At 35.5% G+C, this 17967-nt stretch overlaps 1 protein-coding gene across 1 annotated transcript in view; it reads right to left on the bottom strand.

Moving 5' to 3' along the window:
- rngtt (RNA guanylyltransferase and 5'-phosphatase) overlaps positions 1 to 17967 on the bottom strand; it is a 124643-nt gene that overhangs the window by 71395 nt on the left and 35281 nt on the right. Inside the window, exons 9-10 of the mRNA XM_015405270.1 lie at positions 17768 to 17903; positions 13488 to 13559 (exon numbers count right to left, since the gene is read on the bottom strand). Coding sequence (XP_015260756.1) covers positions 13488 to 13559; positions 17768 to 17903 — 208 coding nt within the window. The remainder of the gene's footprint in view (positions 1 to 13487; positions 13560 to 17767; positions 17904 to 17967) is intronic.

Raw genomic sequence — 17967 nt, 5'->3', positions numbered from 1 at the left:
TAGCAATCAAATAATCTATTTTTTTTTTTTTATTAATACAAAACACAGATACTCTTAGAAAGTGTTATTTATTTCACCTTTTAAAACTATGATAAATGGCAAAAAAGTTTAAATAAAAAAAATAAAAAAATGCAAAACAACTAATTAAATTATATCTCAAGGAGTTCTCTTTCACAGGGCTTCATCTAGGAGACTTGGTTTGAGAGTTCTGGCAGACATATTTGTGGTAGGAGTCCCTTTCTGTGTGGTAACAACTTTGAAGTGACAGCAGTTACTAAAAAGACAAATGCTGCAGTATGATGGACAAAAATGGTCTTCTAGTTCCTATTGGTCCCTTGAGTTTTTGTAAGGGTTAATAAAGCCTAGAACAACCAGAAGTTTGGTACATGTAAATGCTAAAATTATGCTGTATTTGTAGTACAGACTAGGGTGTTTAAAACATTGATACTGTAATTCTTTTTTTACATTAAAAGAAAACTAAACAGACTAGTTTAAAATTGTGTTTAACTGTAATATTTGGGTTATTTTGCATTCATTTGCACACTTATCTGATTGGCCTATGTGATTCTGTTGTGAAAGCATCTTCCATTGTATGATTAAAAAATAAGTTTTTTATGTTAAGTTGTCATTTTTTTATGCTCATGGTATTAAAAAATGCTTTCTACTAATTAATATTTCCCTGAGAATCAATATTGAGTTTCAAATTTTAGCAATGTAATAAGCCTAGTAAATAAATATTCCATTTGTCTTAGAACTGGAGAAATAGGATTAATATTAAAGTACAGTATATGTGTATGATGAGTACTGATATAACATTTCTGTAGATTAAAAGTTCAACATAGATTGTGTGGCTTTCAAATGGAAGTGGAAAACTGTGTAAAATCGTTTTCAAAGAGCTATGTTACTAAACATAATATTCCAGGGATAATCAACTGGTAGTTGAAATCCGGCCATAAATTACTTCTTTAAAAGGGAAAAAAAGAAACAGGGAAAAAAAAAAACAACTTAACAAATAAACCTGAAAATAAATTTGTCAATGTTGCCTTACTTTAAGATGGGTTGAACAGCCTTAGATTTAACCAAAAATTTAAAATTGCTATATTTTTTTTATATTTATTGTAGTTATATGAGTCCTCTGTACAAACCACAAGCAGATTTGGTTCCAGAGATTTATTGCATTAAATCATGACCGCTGTCAGGGGGACTTGAGTTCTGCATGTAGGGCTGCAAATAACAATGACTTTGCAAATCGATTTTTCTGTTGATCATTTAATTGATGAATCGATTAATAATCGGACAGCCAAAGGATCCTTAAAGAAGACTTTCTGCAAAATTAAACCAGGTGAAACTAAAACTTTTCCACTTGAGGAGTTCTAGAAAGACAGATGAAGAAGATTTTTATCTTAAATGCAAATGTTTAGCTAAATGTATGTGTTAGAGTCTCTAAACTCCGGTTAACAATTAAACGATTACTAAATCAGTTGACAATTATTAAAATAATCAATTAATCACAATAATCCGATTAATTGTTTCAGTACTAGTTGCATGAAAAGGTCTATACGTTAGCTTACAATAATGGATCTGTAATGTTCTCTTCGACTACCTGAACTATTTCAAAACTATACTTTTTAGAACATCTGCCTCTTTCTGTATGCCTGCTTCTGTCTCCTTGAACCCCAGCCGGCCTCGGCAGATGGCTGCTCACACTGAGCCTGAATCTTCTGGAAGTTTCCTTTTGTTAAATGAGTTTTCCTCTCCACTGCCACCATATGCATGCTCAGTGTGAGGGATTGCTGAAGACTCAACGACTAAATGCATGCTAAGGTCGTCACCATAGGCTCATCAAGGAGGAGCATGCCTTGCAAGTCAATGATTGGATGCAATCAACTGGTTTTCCTAACCAATCTCACAGTGTTGTCTCTGTAAAGTGCCTTCAGATGATGTGTTGGGAATTTGCGCTATATAAATACACTGAAATGAATTGAAAATAGTGATAATACTGCAATAGCAATTAATTATCCAGCCCTACCATTCACCACCAAGATATTAACTACGGTTTAATATTTATTATAAGCTGCCCTCAGCCAAAGGCTTTTGTTTCCTTTTATCTTGTAGTAAGCTACCTATTCTATGGTGCTTTAACATTGTTATGATATTTGACAGTATCATACACCCTTTACTGTTTTTGTATTGGCCCTAACTCTGCTTTATGTGTTGCTAGCAGTCTAATCACTGCAACTAAAACAGACCAATGCATTTCTGTTACTATCTGTGAGAACAGAAATTGCTAAATCTACAACTTGTTTTCCATAGGATGACATGTGGTTCAGGTATTTTCCTTTATGTGTGTGTTTATTTTAAACATTATTTTAAATGCACAGCTTTTTATCTTATGCTTCTTTTTAAGTTTTAGATAAAAACATCCAAGTTTTCTAAACTTATTTTCTTTGAATTATATATTTAGGTTCTCTTTATTGCATTTCGATGCAGATCAGTAAAATGATCTGCTAAACGATTTAGTTAAGTTACAAATCATTGTTATGCTTTGTTCTTTTATTTTTGGATTACTGTTATGTCTAAATGCTCAAATATGGTTCAGATATTCTTCTAATTTTTCTAATATAACACATTTATTAAAACATAAATCCTAAATTTTACATAAATGACGACCCAGACACGGTTGTGTTTTTATGCCTTTCATTTAACTTTAGACTGTTGCTCACCAATCTATAAGCCATTTAAGAAAAAGGTAAAAATCTTTTTAATTTAGAAACCCTAACTTGTTTTTTGTTTGTTTTGATTTTCTTCTTTTGCAAGATGATAGCAGTATAATCACTACTTTCTCCTGGAGCAACAGCTGGTATCATGTCCCACACATTTAGCACCATGTGTTAGCTCTTTTATCAGGAAAGGACAAGATGTAAGTGTGGATGATTCAAAGCTTGTGTTGTCCACGTCAGCTACAAAGGAAAACACAGCAACGAATCTTGTAGAGGAAACGTCACAGGCTACAGGAGCTCGGTTTCCTTAGTGAAATCTCAGCGACATCTTGAAATATCTGTTCCTGTTTTGATTCTAAGGACTGAATGCGTCTGTCTGGGAATATATATTTAGCTCAGACAGAGTGTGGTTTCACAATTATCTCTGATTTGAAAAGCTCCGAGGCAGTGTTTGACAAGAACACAATTTACCATTTCTGACAGAGTAGCAATGAATAGAGATTGACATAGTAAATAGAAATCTACTAAGACATGTTTTCATCAGCTCTGATATTGATTCCACATTCCCTCAGGAAACTCTGCTCTCACATTCCACACATGTTGGTTGAACCAGAGTTTCTTTATAAAGGACATTTTTTACATTTTCCTTCTATGACAAACAAATGCACCCAAATGATTGATAAGTAAATGTGAGGGAAATTGATCTCCAATAATTTAGATTTAGGTCTCATTGGATTAAGTTCTTCATTGATGGGAGATTGTAGAAAACCATATCACAGCTAAATCATAAAAGAAAGAAGGAAAATAAGGAAAACCAGATTGCAAATATCAACCAAAGCCTTTAAGGGAGCAGTCAGTAAATGCTGCTGCTGCAGAGGAGTCTGTAATGATGTATGGTGGAAACCAGGGCATTGACGTACAACTGGGATTAAATGCAGCATGACAGTTCATAAATAAGATGTTTTGAAAACTATCGGATGCTGGTGGATGAAGAACTCAACAGTGGTAGTTGAGTGAAAGTATTGATACTCATTGTCAAATCTTACTCAACTACAAGTAAAAGTTACTCATTCAGACATCTTCTCAAGTTAAAATATTGAAGTACTCACTTTTGATACTTAAGTATTCAACAGTACATGCTTTTAAAAGAATTTAAGTATTCCAAAAGACGAATGAAGCTTTCTAATATCAGTACATTTCTGTCTAATTAGAGTAATTTTAAAGAACTTGTAACTTTAGGAAACCACCTGCTGTATTGATGAATACAACCACTCTGCTACTTAATAAACGACCTGTAAAGAACTTCAGCATAAAAACGCCACAAAAAGGAGATAGCTATTATGATTATTATTTCTTATTTAAAAACAAACCAAAAAGAAAACAGGTGTGTTTTGATTCTCCTCAGAATTTCACTATGGAATAGAGGTTTTAAGGTTTTATCTATGACCACAAAGAAACCGCAACTCTGATTTGAGAATTCCTCCTACTGAATAATAATCATGGCTTGATAAAATGTATAAACTGCAGATAATATCTGCCCTGAGTTTCTCACATTTGTGGAACGTCATGCAAAATATCCAAGTCAGTGGTGTACAAATTCAGCCCAAAGTGCTTCTATCTTGCATGTTGAAATTTCAAAAAACATTCCAAAAAAGTGAAACGGCAACAGCGGATTGCAAAATTAAGCTGAGGCAAATGTAACAAGTAACTAGCAGCTTGCTAGAAATATAGTGGAGTAGAAAGTACAATATTTGACTTTAAAATGTATTGGAATGAAAGTTATAAGTACTCCCTCTGAAAATTAAGTATCAAGTAAAGTTAAGATACTTTAAAAAGTACTTAATTACAGTAATGAAGTAAATTTACTTTGTTACTTTCCACCTCTACGGATGCATATCAGGTTCAGTTCCACATAAGGAAGGGGCTCAGTTCTGATTTTTAGGGGTTAAAAAAAAAAAAAAAAAAATCGTAACTGGATTATTCAGACTGCTGTGAAAAGGTGAGATATGGGTCACATTTGCCTGCTTTGTGAACGCAGTCTTAGTTTCTGATGTTTAGTGGTTTTAATTACAGCTATGATTACTCATATCTGTGAGTACGCATCAAATTTTATTTTGCAAAAGCGGTTGTTCTAAGTAGCCAAAAATAAAAACATTGCAGAGTCAAATTAGAGTCCTGATGTGAATTCAATACAGAATCTTCAAATCAACACAAATTTTTCATCAAAAAACAAATTTTTTGTTTTATTAGATATGCCTTTATACCCATATTTACCATAGATGTAAATAATTTCATCCTAACCTATATAGATTGGACCTTTCAAGACTTTGAGAGTTTTTTTTTTTCTTAACTGGCAACTAACTGCAAAATATTACTAATCTTTTATAACAAGTCACCAGTGAAATTACTGTTGGAACCTGTAAAAACTTCATTGAAAAAAGATTCAATTGATTGGTAAAATGTAAATAAAACTAAAATATGAAATCCTTGTCTTGTCTCGTTTCTTTTTTTTTGGTAGAGGGATAATAATTTCTTTTTAGAAATAAACTTCTTTGCTAAGGGAAATAATTCTTACAAAATTTTCTAGAAGTATGACTAAATTTGGGCCTAATTGCATTTTATTTGTCATTTTTATGACTACCTTATAAGGAAACAGAAAAATAAACCATTAATTTTTTACCTTAATTCATTATTTTTGGGTGGACAACTGCTAGTTGAAATGTTTAATTCTCAAAGTGTGAACTAAAGTTAGTTTTCTTTAGGGCTGAACTAGCACTATGCTCTTCCAGGTGTTTACAAATACACACTAAATCTAAATACAAAGCTGCAGCTCCAGATATATAATTATGAATAATATTGTGTAATCAATCAATCAATCAATCAATCAATCAATCAATCAATCAATCAATCAATCAATCAATCAATCAATCAGTTTTGCTTTCCAACATATATACTGACTGGGTATCTATAGCCCGATTTACACTACCCTCTGAAAACCAATCCGTGCCGAGCTTGTTCCTTACGACCATTTACACACCACACTTGAACGGTTCTTCGCCTCCTAGTGACGATCTACGGAACTACTGCTCTCTACAGGAAACAAATCAACATGGCAGCGCCTGTAACATTCACTAAGTTTGCGGAGAGTCAGGTGAAGAAGGCAGCCTTTGGTGAATTTACTTGACAGAGTCCGCTTTTGGTAAAGTGGATAAGGATTACAGATGCAGTAAACAATGACAGACATTGAGGTTAACTACACTGTTAAGCGAAATCATCACTGGAAATTGTGTGGCACATAGGGAAACTTGTATTTTTATGAATGTCTGAAATTTCATGATTACAGAGGCTAACTGAAAGGAAATGACGCGGTACACTCACGTGCTCTTTGTTATCTCGGAACCGAGACAGAACTGAACTACTCTGGACCCTACTGATGAACTAATACCATGTTAGTGCAGTTTGGTTGTGTCTGGCGTGATCTGGTTCCATTGTGCGTACCATTTACACTCAACAGTTATCTCGGTTACCTCGGACTTATATCGGCACCGTTTCAAAACGGTTGTGTTAATGGGCCTTATGAGATACGTTGCTACTGAAGTTATTTTGATGTTTACGTTGGTTGTCTTTTGTTTTCTTTTTGGTGTTGATTTGTTCTATGTTTTCTTTCTCTCTCCTCTTGTATCGATGGAGAAACAATTCTAGGAGCTACTGAATAAACTTCTACCGTTTCGCAGGTTTGTTTTCTCTTTTCTAACCACTCCTCCGTCTTTCCTTTCTCTATCCCCTTAATTCTTATCCTCTCTACCTTTCTCAACAGAGTTTAATACAGATGACAGGCTATTTTTTGATAGGATGGTGGCAAAAATAAAAATAGGCCTCAAAATTTTTCTTCAGTCTAAAGAACTCAAATCAATAGTTAAGAGAGCACCTTCCAATGAAACAATAAATAACAAAAAGCTGTGCCAAGGACCATCAATATAAGAGTATGTTTTGCCGCAGAAAATTAAAGTCTGAACCAGACCTTGAAAACATCCACTGGCTGCAGTTTTATTCATCCACCTGTGCCTCTGAGTAACAGTTGGCGTGTCTCTCCTTGGCATGAGATGACAGATTTGTGTTGAAAACTTTAAACTAACAGGTAAAGCTCGGTGATTTATAACAGTGGTCTATCTAGTTACACAATCAGAGATCCTGGAGTGTGAATCTGCTTTTCTATGAGTCACCGCGGTATTAGGTAGGGCTGCCTACGTCTTATTAAGAGTTTATTTTACAGACAGCTGCAAGTTTCAGATGGTCCAGAAATCTCAGAAAGAAAAATGTAAATCCATGACTATTTTTTTTTTGTAAATTAAAAAACCAAATAATCTTAGTAAATGAACCGCATAAACAGAAAGACTGCAGCACCAGTATCACTCCTAGGCCATCTACTCATGTAAGTAGATGAAAGATTAGCTAATCATACCCAAAGTATGATGATTGTAATTAAAACAACATGATTTGTCTTATAAATGTGTAAAACTACACCCTAGTGTAAGACATGCTAATTAAATTTAACAATTTTGTCATAATCACCAGGTTGATGCAGAAAAGGGCTCAAGTTAAATGGCCTGTTAGTCTTAAGTGATTTATGGAACTTGTTATCAACATGGTTTTCTGAAGTCTCCCTTGCCAAAAAATTAATTAATTAATAACTCTTCTGTTTTTTACCGAAGTAATAAAAAAAAATCTGACCTTTTTACTGCATTTATTACACTCCAATGCCGTTCTGGATCCATTTCTATAATGCAAATTCTGATTTCTCTTCTGCTGATTGAAATCTAATTCATAATTTCTATCATTTCTAGAATGGTAGGACATATGCAGTTTCTGTTTTTGGTATTTGAGGGCCTGTTGTATCAGCCCAAGGGCCCAGGGGCTCTACATAGCTTTTTTTTGTCTTTATCTCTTTAAAAATCAATAATCTTGCCATCATTATATAGATGACCAAGATCATTTGAAAAAGATGCTACTTAAGAATATGTTTTCTGCAGAGTACTGAATTTGTTTCTAGTATATTTTATTCTCTCTAAATATATATTTTTTAAAGGACCATGCACATAAGCTAGATCATTTTGGCCTCCAGTGGGCTCTCAAGGATCAGTTGTCCAGCTTCACATTTGAAGCCCACAGCTGTACAGGGTTTTTATGCTTCAGGCTTGGTAAATTCATTCTGCAGCTTTAAAGGTCAGATAATCAAATCAAGTCAAAGATTCCTTTAAAAAATAAATTAAAAAATCCAGGATAAATGTGTAGTGCTACAAGGCAATTTCTTGTTACAGTTCAAACACTGTGCCACTACAATAAAAGGCACATATGGACTATACAAATAACAAAAGAAAAAAAAATGAAATGACCAATCCTCTACTTTTAGAGTTTAAAATCCAAATTTTGCTTTGAATTGAAAGACAGGGTTTATATAGGAATGAGTAACTCTAATTTAATATTTTTAATGATCTTTTAATGCTCTAAGAAATTATACTAATGCCATCAACAAGTACCCATTACTCTCATAAATAAAACACGGCAAAATCCTTTCGTCATCTTTACAGTCGACAGGCTTCAGCCATGTCCCCGATTCCTCATTTTCCAGCCACTTTTGTTGAAATTTGCATTTTCCCATTCTCAATTTTTTTTTCTCTGCCTCAACCTTCTTTTCCAAACATACAGCTTTACGATTAACCTGAAACCAGTTCCCAGCAAACACGCGGAACCATTTATATCTGACGAAAATACAGCATTTTAAATGCCACGATAATCACATTTACTGAATTTTAATGCCAATTAAGCCTTCATTTAAAATAACTTTCTTTTTATGACTTTTAATGATTTTTAATGACCCGCGGAAACCCTGAAAGAATAGAAAGACGTAAACTCCTTGATTCTCTCTTTGATCCTTGAAAATGTTTTCTTCCAGTTAGGACAGAGAGAAGCCTACAAAAACCACAAGTTAGGCAACCGCTCTTAAAAATAGACACCATATTGCTAAAGGTTAAATTCATCATGCTTCATACATTCTCCAATAACAAAGTTCCAACTATGACCAAGGTATAAAAATTGGATGAAATCTGCAGTTGTTAATGGTTTTTATCACCATTAAAGATTTATAAATCAAGAATCCAGCGTTTCAGAAAATCTGATTCACAACAAATTACACACTTCTGTGGTAAAAAAAAAAAGTCTTCAATCTACTCAGGCCTGAGAGCAATGATGCAGCAAACCTTAGCCAGTCTCTTAAGCAGTAAGCAGGAGTAACAGTAACTGAATCACGGAAAGCTGTCCTTAAGACAGCAGTCACTGGTGTCATTTGCACTCGTTTCTGTTCAAATCTTAATAAAGCTGATCCAATTATCTTGTCAAATTCAGTATCTAAAGCAAAATTATGCCAGCAGGATAAAAAATAATTAGGTCAATCAAGTGTCAGCATGTGGGCGATGATAAAGTCCAAAATAACAGCTTTCAAAAGCATTGAATAAAAAAAAGGGAAATGTATGTAATTCTTGTTATCTTGTCAGTTCCCCCACAGTGGGGAAGCTGACAGTGACAGACAACCTGAAATATCTTATTAGAAAACTTTGTCTTTAAATATTCTAGCGATAGAACACTTCAAATAACAAAACTTTAAATAACAGGTGCCTAATTTTAAAGCAAATAAAGATAATATTTGTGAACAAATGACGTTATAAATGCTTCTATTACTAACAGCCTTTTCATGAGTCTTGAGCAAAAGAGGTTTTGTTGCTGTTTTGTTGAGTTTGAGGAAAAAACAAGAGCCTCATTATTGAGGTTTCCTTGTTTGGTCTTTGCTTTCTTATTACCACCAACCTCTGGCCTAAAGATGTAATGCTGCCATCTTTACATCTTCACCATACGTCAATAAGCTGATTTACCAGCTGTACCTTTCAAAACAATCGAAAAGGAGGTAAAACAAACCCCTACATTTTTTCTTTTCACTAAGTAAAACAAATCATGGGCTTTAAATTATACGGCTTAAAAAAGGAGCTATTGATCAACTGTAAGAGTGATTTTGGTAAGACACACCCAGGTAGATCACTGCTGATCTATAATACCCCTTCTCCATTAGCCGAAAATCCCGTTTAAACCCGGGAACAATGAGCTTTTAGTAGCAGTGGGAACAGCGCAGGGTCAAACGACTTGGCCACAGCCTGGGTTAAAATCGTCTCAACTCTAACTGGCATTCTGTGGGAACATCAGAGCTGGGCTGACCTGCTAAACTAAGTGACAACATTGAGTATAAGGAAGAGACGTCAACACCCAGCAGCAGTCACATCTGATCCAACAACCCGAAACAACTCCGTTTACACCCAATAAACATGGTGCAGGACTGGTGAGAGGGATTTGGAGGGAGAAAAGATCAAAAAAATTAAGCACACTAACTATGGCCTGGCTTCCTTACACATTTCTGTCCATTGTAAACTTTTCTGATTTCTGTTGCACTGGTGACATCAACTCTAAACCAGCGTGATGATGTCACCAGACAAGTAGCCTCAGGGGGGACAGAGACCATGCAGCTTGCCAGCGAGGGGTTAGAGCGAGATGTTTTTGCCAGTTGGAAGGTAGCCAAATGCAAAATGTTAGCAGGTCAACAAATGTCAACAAATGTTTGAAAAACATGCTTTAATGCAGTATTTTATGTGGGAAAGAGGCTTAATTGTCTATAATGGTGCATTGCTCAAATTATGATTTTTGTTTTTAATTCTAGGTTTTGTAGCCGTTTGCATTTTAATCTTTTTTCTTTTTTTTCCGGCTTTTTGAGAATGCAAACCTACTTTATGTTGGCTGAGAAGTTTTATTTAAGTGATTAATTGATTCTACAGGTTTGGACATAATAATTCATGTCAATGGTTTGTATGGTACTCGAATCCAATTTATGGATTTTTATTTCAGAGACTACACCGATATTGTGGCTTTGAGTATTTTCTATTACTGACACAATATCAGCACAAATCTTACCTACCGGTACTCCTTTTACTATTTTGTTAGTGTGAAGAGCTGCAAAAGGCTTTTTCCAAGTTGTTTTAGTCAAACAACAGTTTACATCTATAGGAATGAGATCTACTGACCCATTTATTATTAACCAATAAATAAATAAACTTTCTATGAGGTTGTATAGCGGTAAATTAGAGATTTTAGATGTCGGCCGATATAGATGATACTCGTATTTTGGCTCATTTAAGACCAATTTCCAATATCAGCTTTGGATCAGGACATTCTTAGTGGCTAGTAAAATGAAATCAATCATATTTGGAAATTCTAAATTAATTCATTATTCATCAAGAGAATGTAGGGCGGCGAAATTAACTGATTAAAATTGATTACTCAGATTTTTTTGTGTGGTAAAATCTGGATTCTAAGAATGACAGCAGCTCATCACTTTTTGTTCTCAGATATATATACTTCTAACTAATAAACTAGGTCAGTGGCTGAAAACATTTAGATTGCTATATCTTCATTATTTGATGTGAAAAAAAAAATATTTTGCAAGCATGTTTCATAGCTTGAATTCCCCTTTAAATGAAGGTCACCTTCAAGAAGGGAAGAGTGGAAATAAAGCTAGTTTCTGAAAGCAATATATGTAATTTATCAATTTTATTATGAAACTTAAGTTAAAGAAAAAATAAATGATTTTGTTTATTATTAAAAAAAGCCCTGAAAAAAAATCCATCATATTTTTAAATTTTTAGACCTTTTTAATTCTAAACTGTAGCCTTACTTGAATCACTGATGACAATAGAGCTGATAAAGCAAAAATAAATGAAATATACATAAAAGAAACTTCTATAACACAGCAATGTATAATCACAGAAGCCAGAGGGTGGATATAATGGAATCCCAAAACAATTCTTCTGCAAACTTCCCTGACGAGTGAGAAGTGATACCAGGGCAGAAGTCAGACAGTTGGAGCCCTCCTTCTCCTCCAACATTACTCCCCTCTCTCTGGACAGAACCTGAGTGCCGAGGCGCAGCCAAACAGAGATAATGGTGAAGGCCAATAATGGCGAGCAAGGATCAATAGAACAGCGCTTTCCTGATGGCTCGGTGCGAGTCCCATGGAGATGCTAACCCCTGAACCACCCTGCAGACATTCCGCTCGCCCCTGGAGCCTTCATTGGGCCAATGTGGCTATCTGATTCATCTGATCGATAAAGAAAAAAGGAGATGACAGGAAACATAATGGCTAGCTCTTCCACCCTTTATCTTTGTGTGTTCACTCTTTAAAAGGACAACAGCAAAAGATTGACAATGGTATGATGTAAGGTCAGTAATTCATCTCTCTGTGCGCCTGTTTGCCATTAGTAAGAATCAGATTGCTTGAAGAGGAGAATTCATTTACAGCTCAGCAGAGTGCTGGCAACTAACACTTGGTTTCGTTTTAAGCTGTCAAAAATGGGCAGCAAGAATGAAGCATAGAAACATCAGTTTTAACATTACTTTTCTAATATGGAAAAATTATTTAGCAGAGCCTTAGATTTACATCAGATAAATGCTTATCCTGTTTTGATAAAAAACAGGTTAGGCAGTACTTCCACCACACTGAGCAAAACTTTGGCTGGGAGTCTTTCAGGTTTTGTGAAAGTAATCTTGAACCTCATAGTATTTTAGTTATGATTTTATTTAATGAACAAACACAAGTTATCATGCAACAAAGCAAAAATCATAGCGATTACATCTGGTTAAATGTGATTATTTGCCAGCGTAGTTCTGACCAAGGGAGAACACTGGTCTAATTTGGTTGGACCTACGAAGCAATTTGACTGAAATGTCATGAATCATACGTAAAGAGAGAAAATACAGACACTTTTTTTAGTTTGTATACATATTGGGGAAGACTTGGACAAACACAGTGTAATTAATCATAGCAGGAGCTCAGGAATACAGAAAACAGATAAAGTGAAGCAGCATCTCTAAGCTTGTTTGAGCAGAAACTGAAGTTTACTGCCTGCTTTGTTTCTGCTGGGGGATTTCAGGTTCAAACTTTCTTGTGAATACTCAATCTCATCAGTGCAGTAGTCCATAGAGACCTTCTATGCAACCAGTGTGACAGAAAAAAAAAAGAAAAATATTGACGCTTGCAGAATCAGACATAAACAGTGTCTCAGCCTCAAGTCAGATGACTGCAGTCCACTGCCAGTGACTAGTACAATAATGGGGACGTTTCATTTTTAAAACAGTTTGTGGGTGACTGATAGAGGCGAAATACTTACCCCCCACACCCCGAAAATTGGGATGAAATGTGACAAATTTCTATGATCCCTTTAATCATTATGCTACCCATCCCATGTCTACCAAAGAAACTCCTAGTAAAATGCATTAAAGTTTTAACAACTCATAAAATAGATAGAGGGGTATTAATGTTTTTGGAAGGAGCTATGTGTGCAAGAATAACACAGCCAAGTCCTTCACCTTATCCTGCACATGGAGAAAACTGCTCTGTCTAAACAAATAAATGCTCTACTGTTGTCTAAATATGAATTTAATCTTTTAAGTTGTTTTCATGTCTCATCCTGACAAGCAGATCAAACATATGATGCAATTATTCAACTTCTAACGTGCTTTAAACTCCTGGGGACAAACACAAAAGAGCACTGAATTATTTTTAAAAGAATAAGGCGATCAAAGTGTTCCCGCCAAAGGTGTCTCCCGTTATCACTTTAACCTTGGGCATTTTCAGTGGTAAAGAGATCACTATAAAAAGTGCAGGGTACTCACATTGAATTTGATGATGTCATATATCAAATAGCGAGGGACCGGTTGACCTTTCACCTTGTCGATGATCATCTCCTGTGGTGATAAAGATAGAGGACAGAATAAGGACATAAACACACCCAAAACATTGAGGGGGGGGAACAGTGAGCAATTTCAGCATCAGAGCACCGTAAAAGCCTTGTTGACTCAAGCTCTGCAGGATGAGACACTAGAATCTGAGCTCTCTCCAGAGGACGGGCATTCGGGAAAAGGGAGGCCAACAGCAATGTCAAGGATAGCAGGGAATTGGGGGGTGGGTGTAGGTGTGCATGTATATATGGTTAAGAATGAGAAGTAAGGGTCTGGTTTTGAGGGACATGACGCAGAAATAGCACTGCTCATCTATTATGCAAAGCTCTCAAGCTGAGGTCAGGTGCAGCAGTGCTGCAGGACACTCAGACAAGATGGGTTTGGAAGGAATAGTTACACAACTGAGAGGCAAAGAAACCAGACTATCATCGCTTGGGAGCAGATGGATGAAAAAACAGGAATGGTTAGCCTAAACAAAGCAGACTTTGTTACTACTTTAGAGACCTATACTCTCTTGGAAAAATTAAGGGCTAAAAAAAAAAAAAAACATTCTTTCAATGAAGCTCAAAACCCCTGACTAGCTTTTAGAACAATTTTATTAGTACCAACAAAGCATGTCCCAGCACTGTTTAATTGATTTATTGCATATATTGAGCTTGTAGTTTCAAATAAAAGTTGTTAGAGGTTTTATATGCTTTGTTTTTAAACACGTATTACCTTTGCCAACGAGGTCTTGTTTTTAGGAGAGTTTGTGTGTGTTTGTTTCTTTGTTTCAGACAGACAGACAACGGATTTTAATAAAAAATTTACCAGAGATATATTGCTCATGCCAATGAGCAATCCAATAAAGTTTGGTGATGATCTAGATCATAATCAAGATACAGGATTGAAAAAAAAATGTATTCTTTAACATTGTGAGATAGTGATTTATGGAGAAAATAAGCAGTTTTCCTCCAAACCAGAGGGTGGCAACAATTACTATTGACAGCTTTTCCACTGGAATCCAAAAGTCATGATCCTGACGTGCGAGTTTTATCAATAGGCGTAGGTCACAATATAAATATAATTTGCTGTTAGGGCAGAGGTCTGTGGTCTTTGAATGTGTTTCTAGTTTCTAAAATGTTACATTGGTGGAGTTTCATAAAAGTGGTATGAAAGTAAAATTATTTTTAGATGTTTACACGTATCCTGGGCAACTTTCTGGCCATTAGTTCTAAAGCTTTCCAATTGTTTATATTAATATCAGAATTGGATCATAACAACCAAAATTGAGAGAAATACTTGATACACATTTACTAACATGTTCTCTTGCTTGTATTTTTCAGTTAGATACCTCACTCTGTGTCCTGTACTCACCCAGAGCAACTTCTCTCTGTTTACTAACTCTAGTAAGAGTTAGTAAAAGTAGATGGGGGGGGGGGGCTCCTTGCTATGACTATCCAATTCATTCTACTGCAGTATCTAAACAAAGTGAAGAGTTGGTAGCAACAGAAAAGATATATATTTTATATATATATATATATATATATATATATATATATATATATATATATATATATATATATATATATATATATATATATATATACGGTATATATGTTAAACAAGCAGGGATTTGAAAAATCCAGAACTGGAGAAAACGTCTACAAGAAAGAAAACTAGTGGACTGCTAATATCACGTTCACCTCTTCTGACAGGCTTCAGGAAAAAATTTATTTCTCACATGCCTTCACTACTTTGCTGTGATTAGGATTACTATATATGCAGTGTTTTCCTTTGAATGAGATATTCTACCATTCCAGTAGTTTTTTTTAAATCAGACAATTAAGATGCAGATGCACAAATGAGCAGATGGATGGAGGGGTGGGCAGACAGGAATACAAAATGAAAGAGGAATGTTGGGTGTGTAACTCACAGTAAACTGAGGAGCTCTAATGTTAATAAATCATCATTTAAACGAGAATATGCATGGATTTGTTAACTTTTAGATGCATGTATGATTAAGAAGACAGGTGCATGCGTGCAAGCTTGCATGCATGCCGGCTGGATGGATGAACTTATTCACTGACAAATGGACAGAGAATGGTGAAGGCACTGAGGGTTGGATAAACAGAAGAATGGTTTGATAGAGGGGTGGATGGATGCACAGATTGGTGGACAGATGGCAGAGAGATGGATGGATAGACGGATAGGCAGGACGACAGACTGCAGGATGTAGAGACAAATACATACAAATATAATGATAATCATATCAATTGTTTTTATTCACCTTTTGACTGAGTCCAAAAAGTATCTAAATCAATTTCCTAATTTTTCCTCTACTTTTTATTTTGGAATTTGTCTGACAAATAAGTGTTATCAAGACATGCACAAAGCAAAAATATATAAATTTGTATGCTTCAATTCATAATCAGACAGTTTTAAAATGCTCCTGTGACATGTTCACACTGACAGAACTAATGCAGAGCATCTGCTGTGAAGAAGAACACAACAGTAAACCACCATTTTATTTATTTTTTTTTGCCTTCAGTGCTCAGCAACAGGCAGAAAGAAATTTTGTGGAAACATTGGACAGTGATGACAGATGATTAAATGGCACCTGCCAAGTGTCATTTGGAAATGCAGGCCCTTTTTAAAAGTCTTGATCCAGCTAATGTTTCTCTGCCACCGCAGCAGCTTAGTTGTCTTCAGAAAAGCACTCAATGTTTCATTTTAGCGTCAGACTAAGCTGCTGGAATCAACCCTATTTTTATCTGAGAAGAACACAACTATGAATCCAAGTAAAGATATCAATGCAATGAACAAGTAAAGACATTTTTTTTTTAGTTCACAACTATGTTTTTGTGCTAATTATATGGCATAATTGTAGTATCTTTCTTTGACTATTGCAACATTTCCTCAAAAAATGTAGAATAAATCTTTATGTACTAACTTCCAAAACAGCTTTCAGCTCATTTGTCAATAGCAAACTTGACCAAAAGTGAAGAAGCATATAAATTCTATGTGGTGTATGTTTTATGAAGGGAGCTGAATATCTAATATAGACTGTCAAAGCCAGACTGGTGGAGAGGAGAAAGGAAACTAATGGGGGGCATGCATGACACCGACATGGGGCTGAGGAGAAGAAATGATGCAAAAGCAGCAGGCTGCCATTACTGTGCATCTGGTGCACTGAACCTCTGCAAAGACAGACAGTAACAGATGAACGCACCAATGCAGCTACTGAAAGCCACCGGGAATTAAATCTACAATAAAGATCAAGGTCATTAGAAGCTGCAGCTCAAAGCAGATAGAGGAATAGATTGTTGTCATTGCCATGGATATAAAAACAAAAACATTTTTTGTTTTTGTTTCCACAGCTCTCAGTAAACAGCTGAGGACAGCCTCTATAAACGGAGAGCCAGAAGCATCAACACATGAATAAACAGGAGTCAAAACAAACCTTGTGGCAACATAAAAATCCATTGGTGCAGCTTCTTCAAATGAGCATCTATATAGATTGCAATTTGATGTCCTACCGGAGTGTGGAAGCTAAATTCACCACATTAGTCTGTAACAGTTCTGCAAATAGGAGGCTGCTTTGCATAATATAAAAAACAAGGGCAAAAAAATGTAAAGCAAAACGTAAAAGCAACAACAAAAACTTATCAGTACTCATCAGTTCAACTAAACACACGGATATGCAGCTATTTATCACATGTAACGAAGCAGAAACACTTTCTTTTGTATGTTTTCTCAGGAAGGAAAACTAAAATGACTCATACTTATCGGGCACCTGCTGCTTGGGGAAGCAGGGACCTCTGTAACCAATGCAGCACATACTTGTCTGTTAGAGCTGGGCCCTACTATTACAACAAGACTGGAGGTTAGAGAAACTCCCATGCACAACAGTGTGTTACAGCCAAAACGCATGCAGGAAACTGTATCATTTAATGAGCAATTTCTCCAGAACACGAGTGATCATGTTTCTGTCAGCCAACTCCTGCAAGCTTTGCTTCCTGTGCTTTCACCTCAGATTTGTAAAATGGCATCAATTTTCTGCAACACTGAGCACTGGGAGCTTTATGAGAGCGTGACAAAGTTATAGATTGAAGGGGCATTTAGAGTTATTGCAGGAACTAGGAAAGTAAAGGGAAAATGAACAGAATATGTAAAAAAAAAAAAAAAATGTAAAGCCAACGGGAGCACCAATATATGCAAGAAAAACTCCTCACCCCATCCAGTAGAGTTTTGGACAAGTGGACGCGTGGATCCTTCCGGAAAGGAAACTCGAGGTTTGATATGTGGAAGACGGCATTGTCCCTGTCGATCATGTACACTTCGTTTTTTCCATTGATCAGCATCATATACCTAAAAAGAAAGAGTTTGCACTATTTATCACGAGACAACCAATAAAACAAAAGAATTAAAATGA

Source organism: Cyprinodon variegatus, unplaced genomic scaffold (genome assembly GCF_000732505.1).
Source record: "Cyprinodon variegatus isolate N-32 unplaced genomic scaffold, C_variegatus-1.0 Scaffold37, whole genome shotgun sequence".
In the NCBI taxonomy this organism is placed as follows: Eukaryota; Metazoa; Chordata; class Actinopteri; order Cyprinodontiformes; family Cyprinodontidae; genus Cyprinodon; species Cyprinodon variegatus.
Note: the sequence above shows the minus strand (reverse complement) of the source record. Positions and strands in the feature narration are given on the sequence as shown.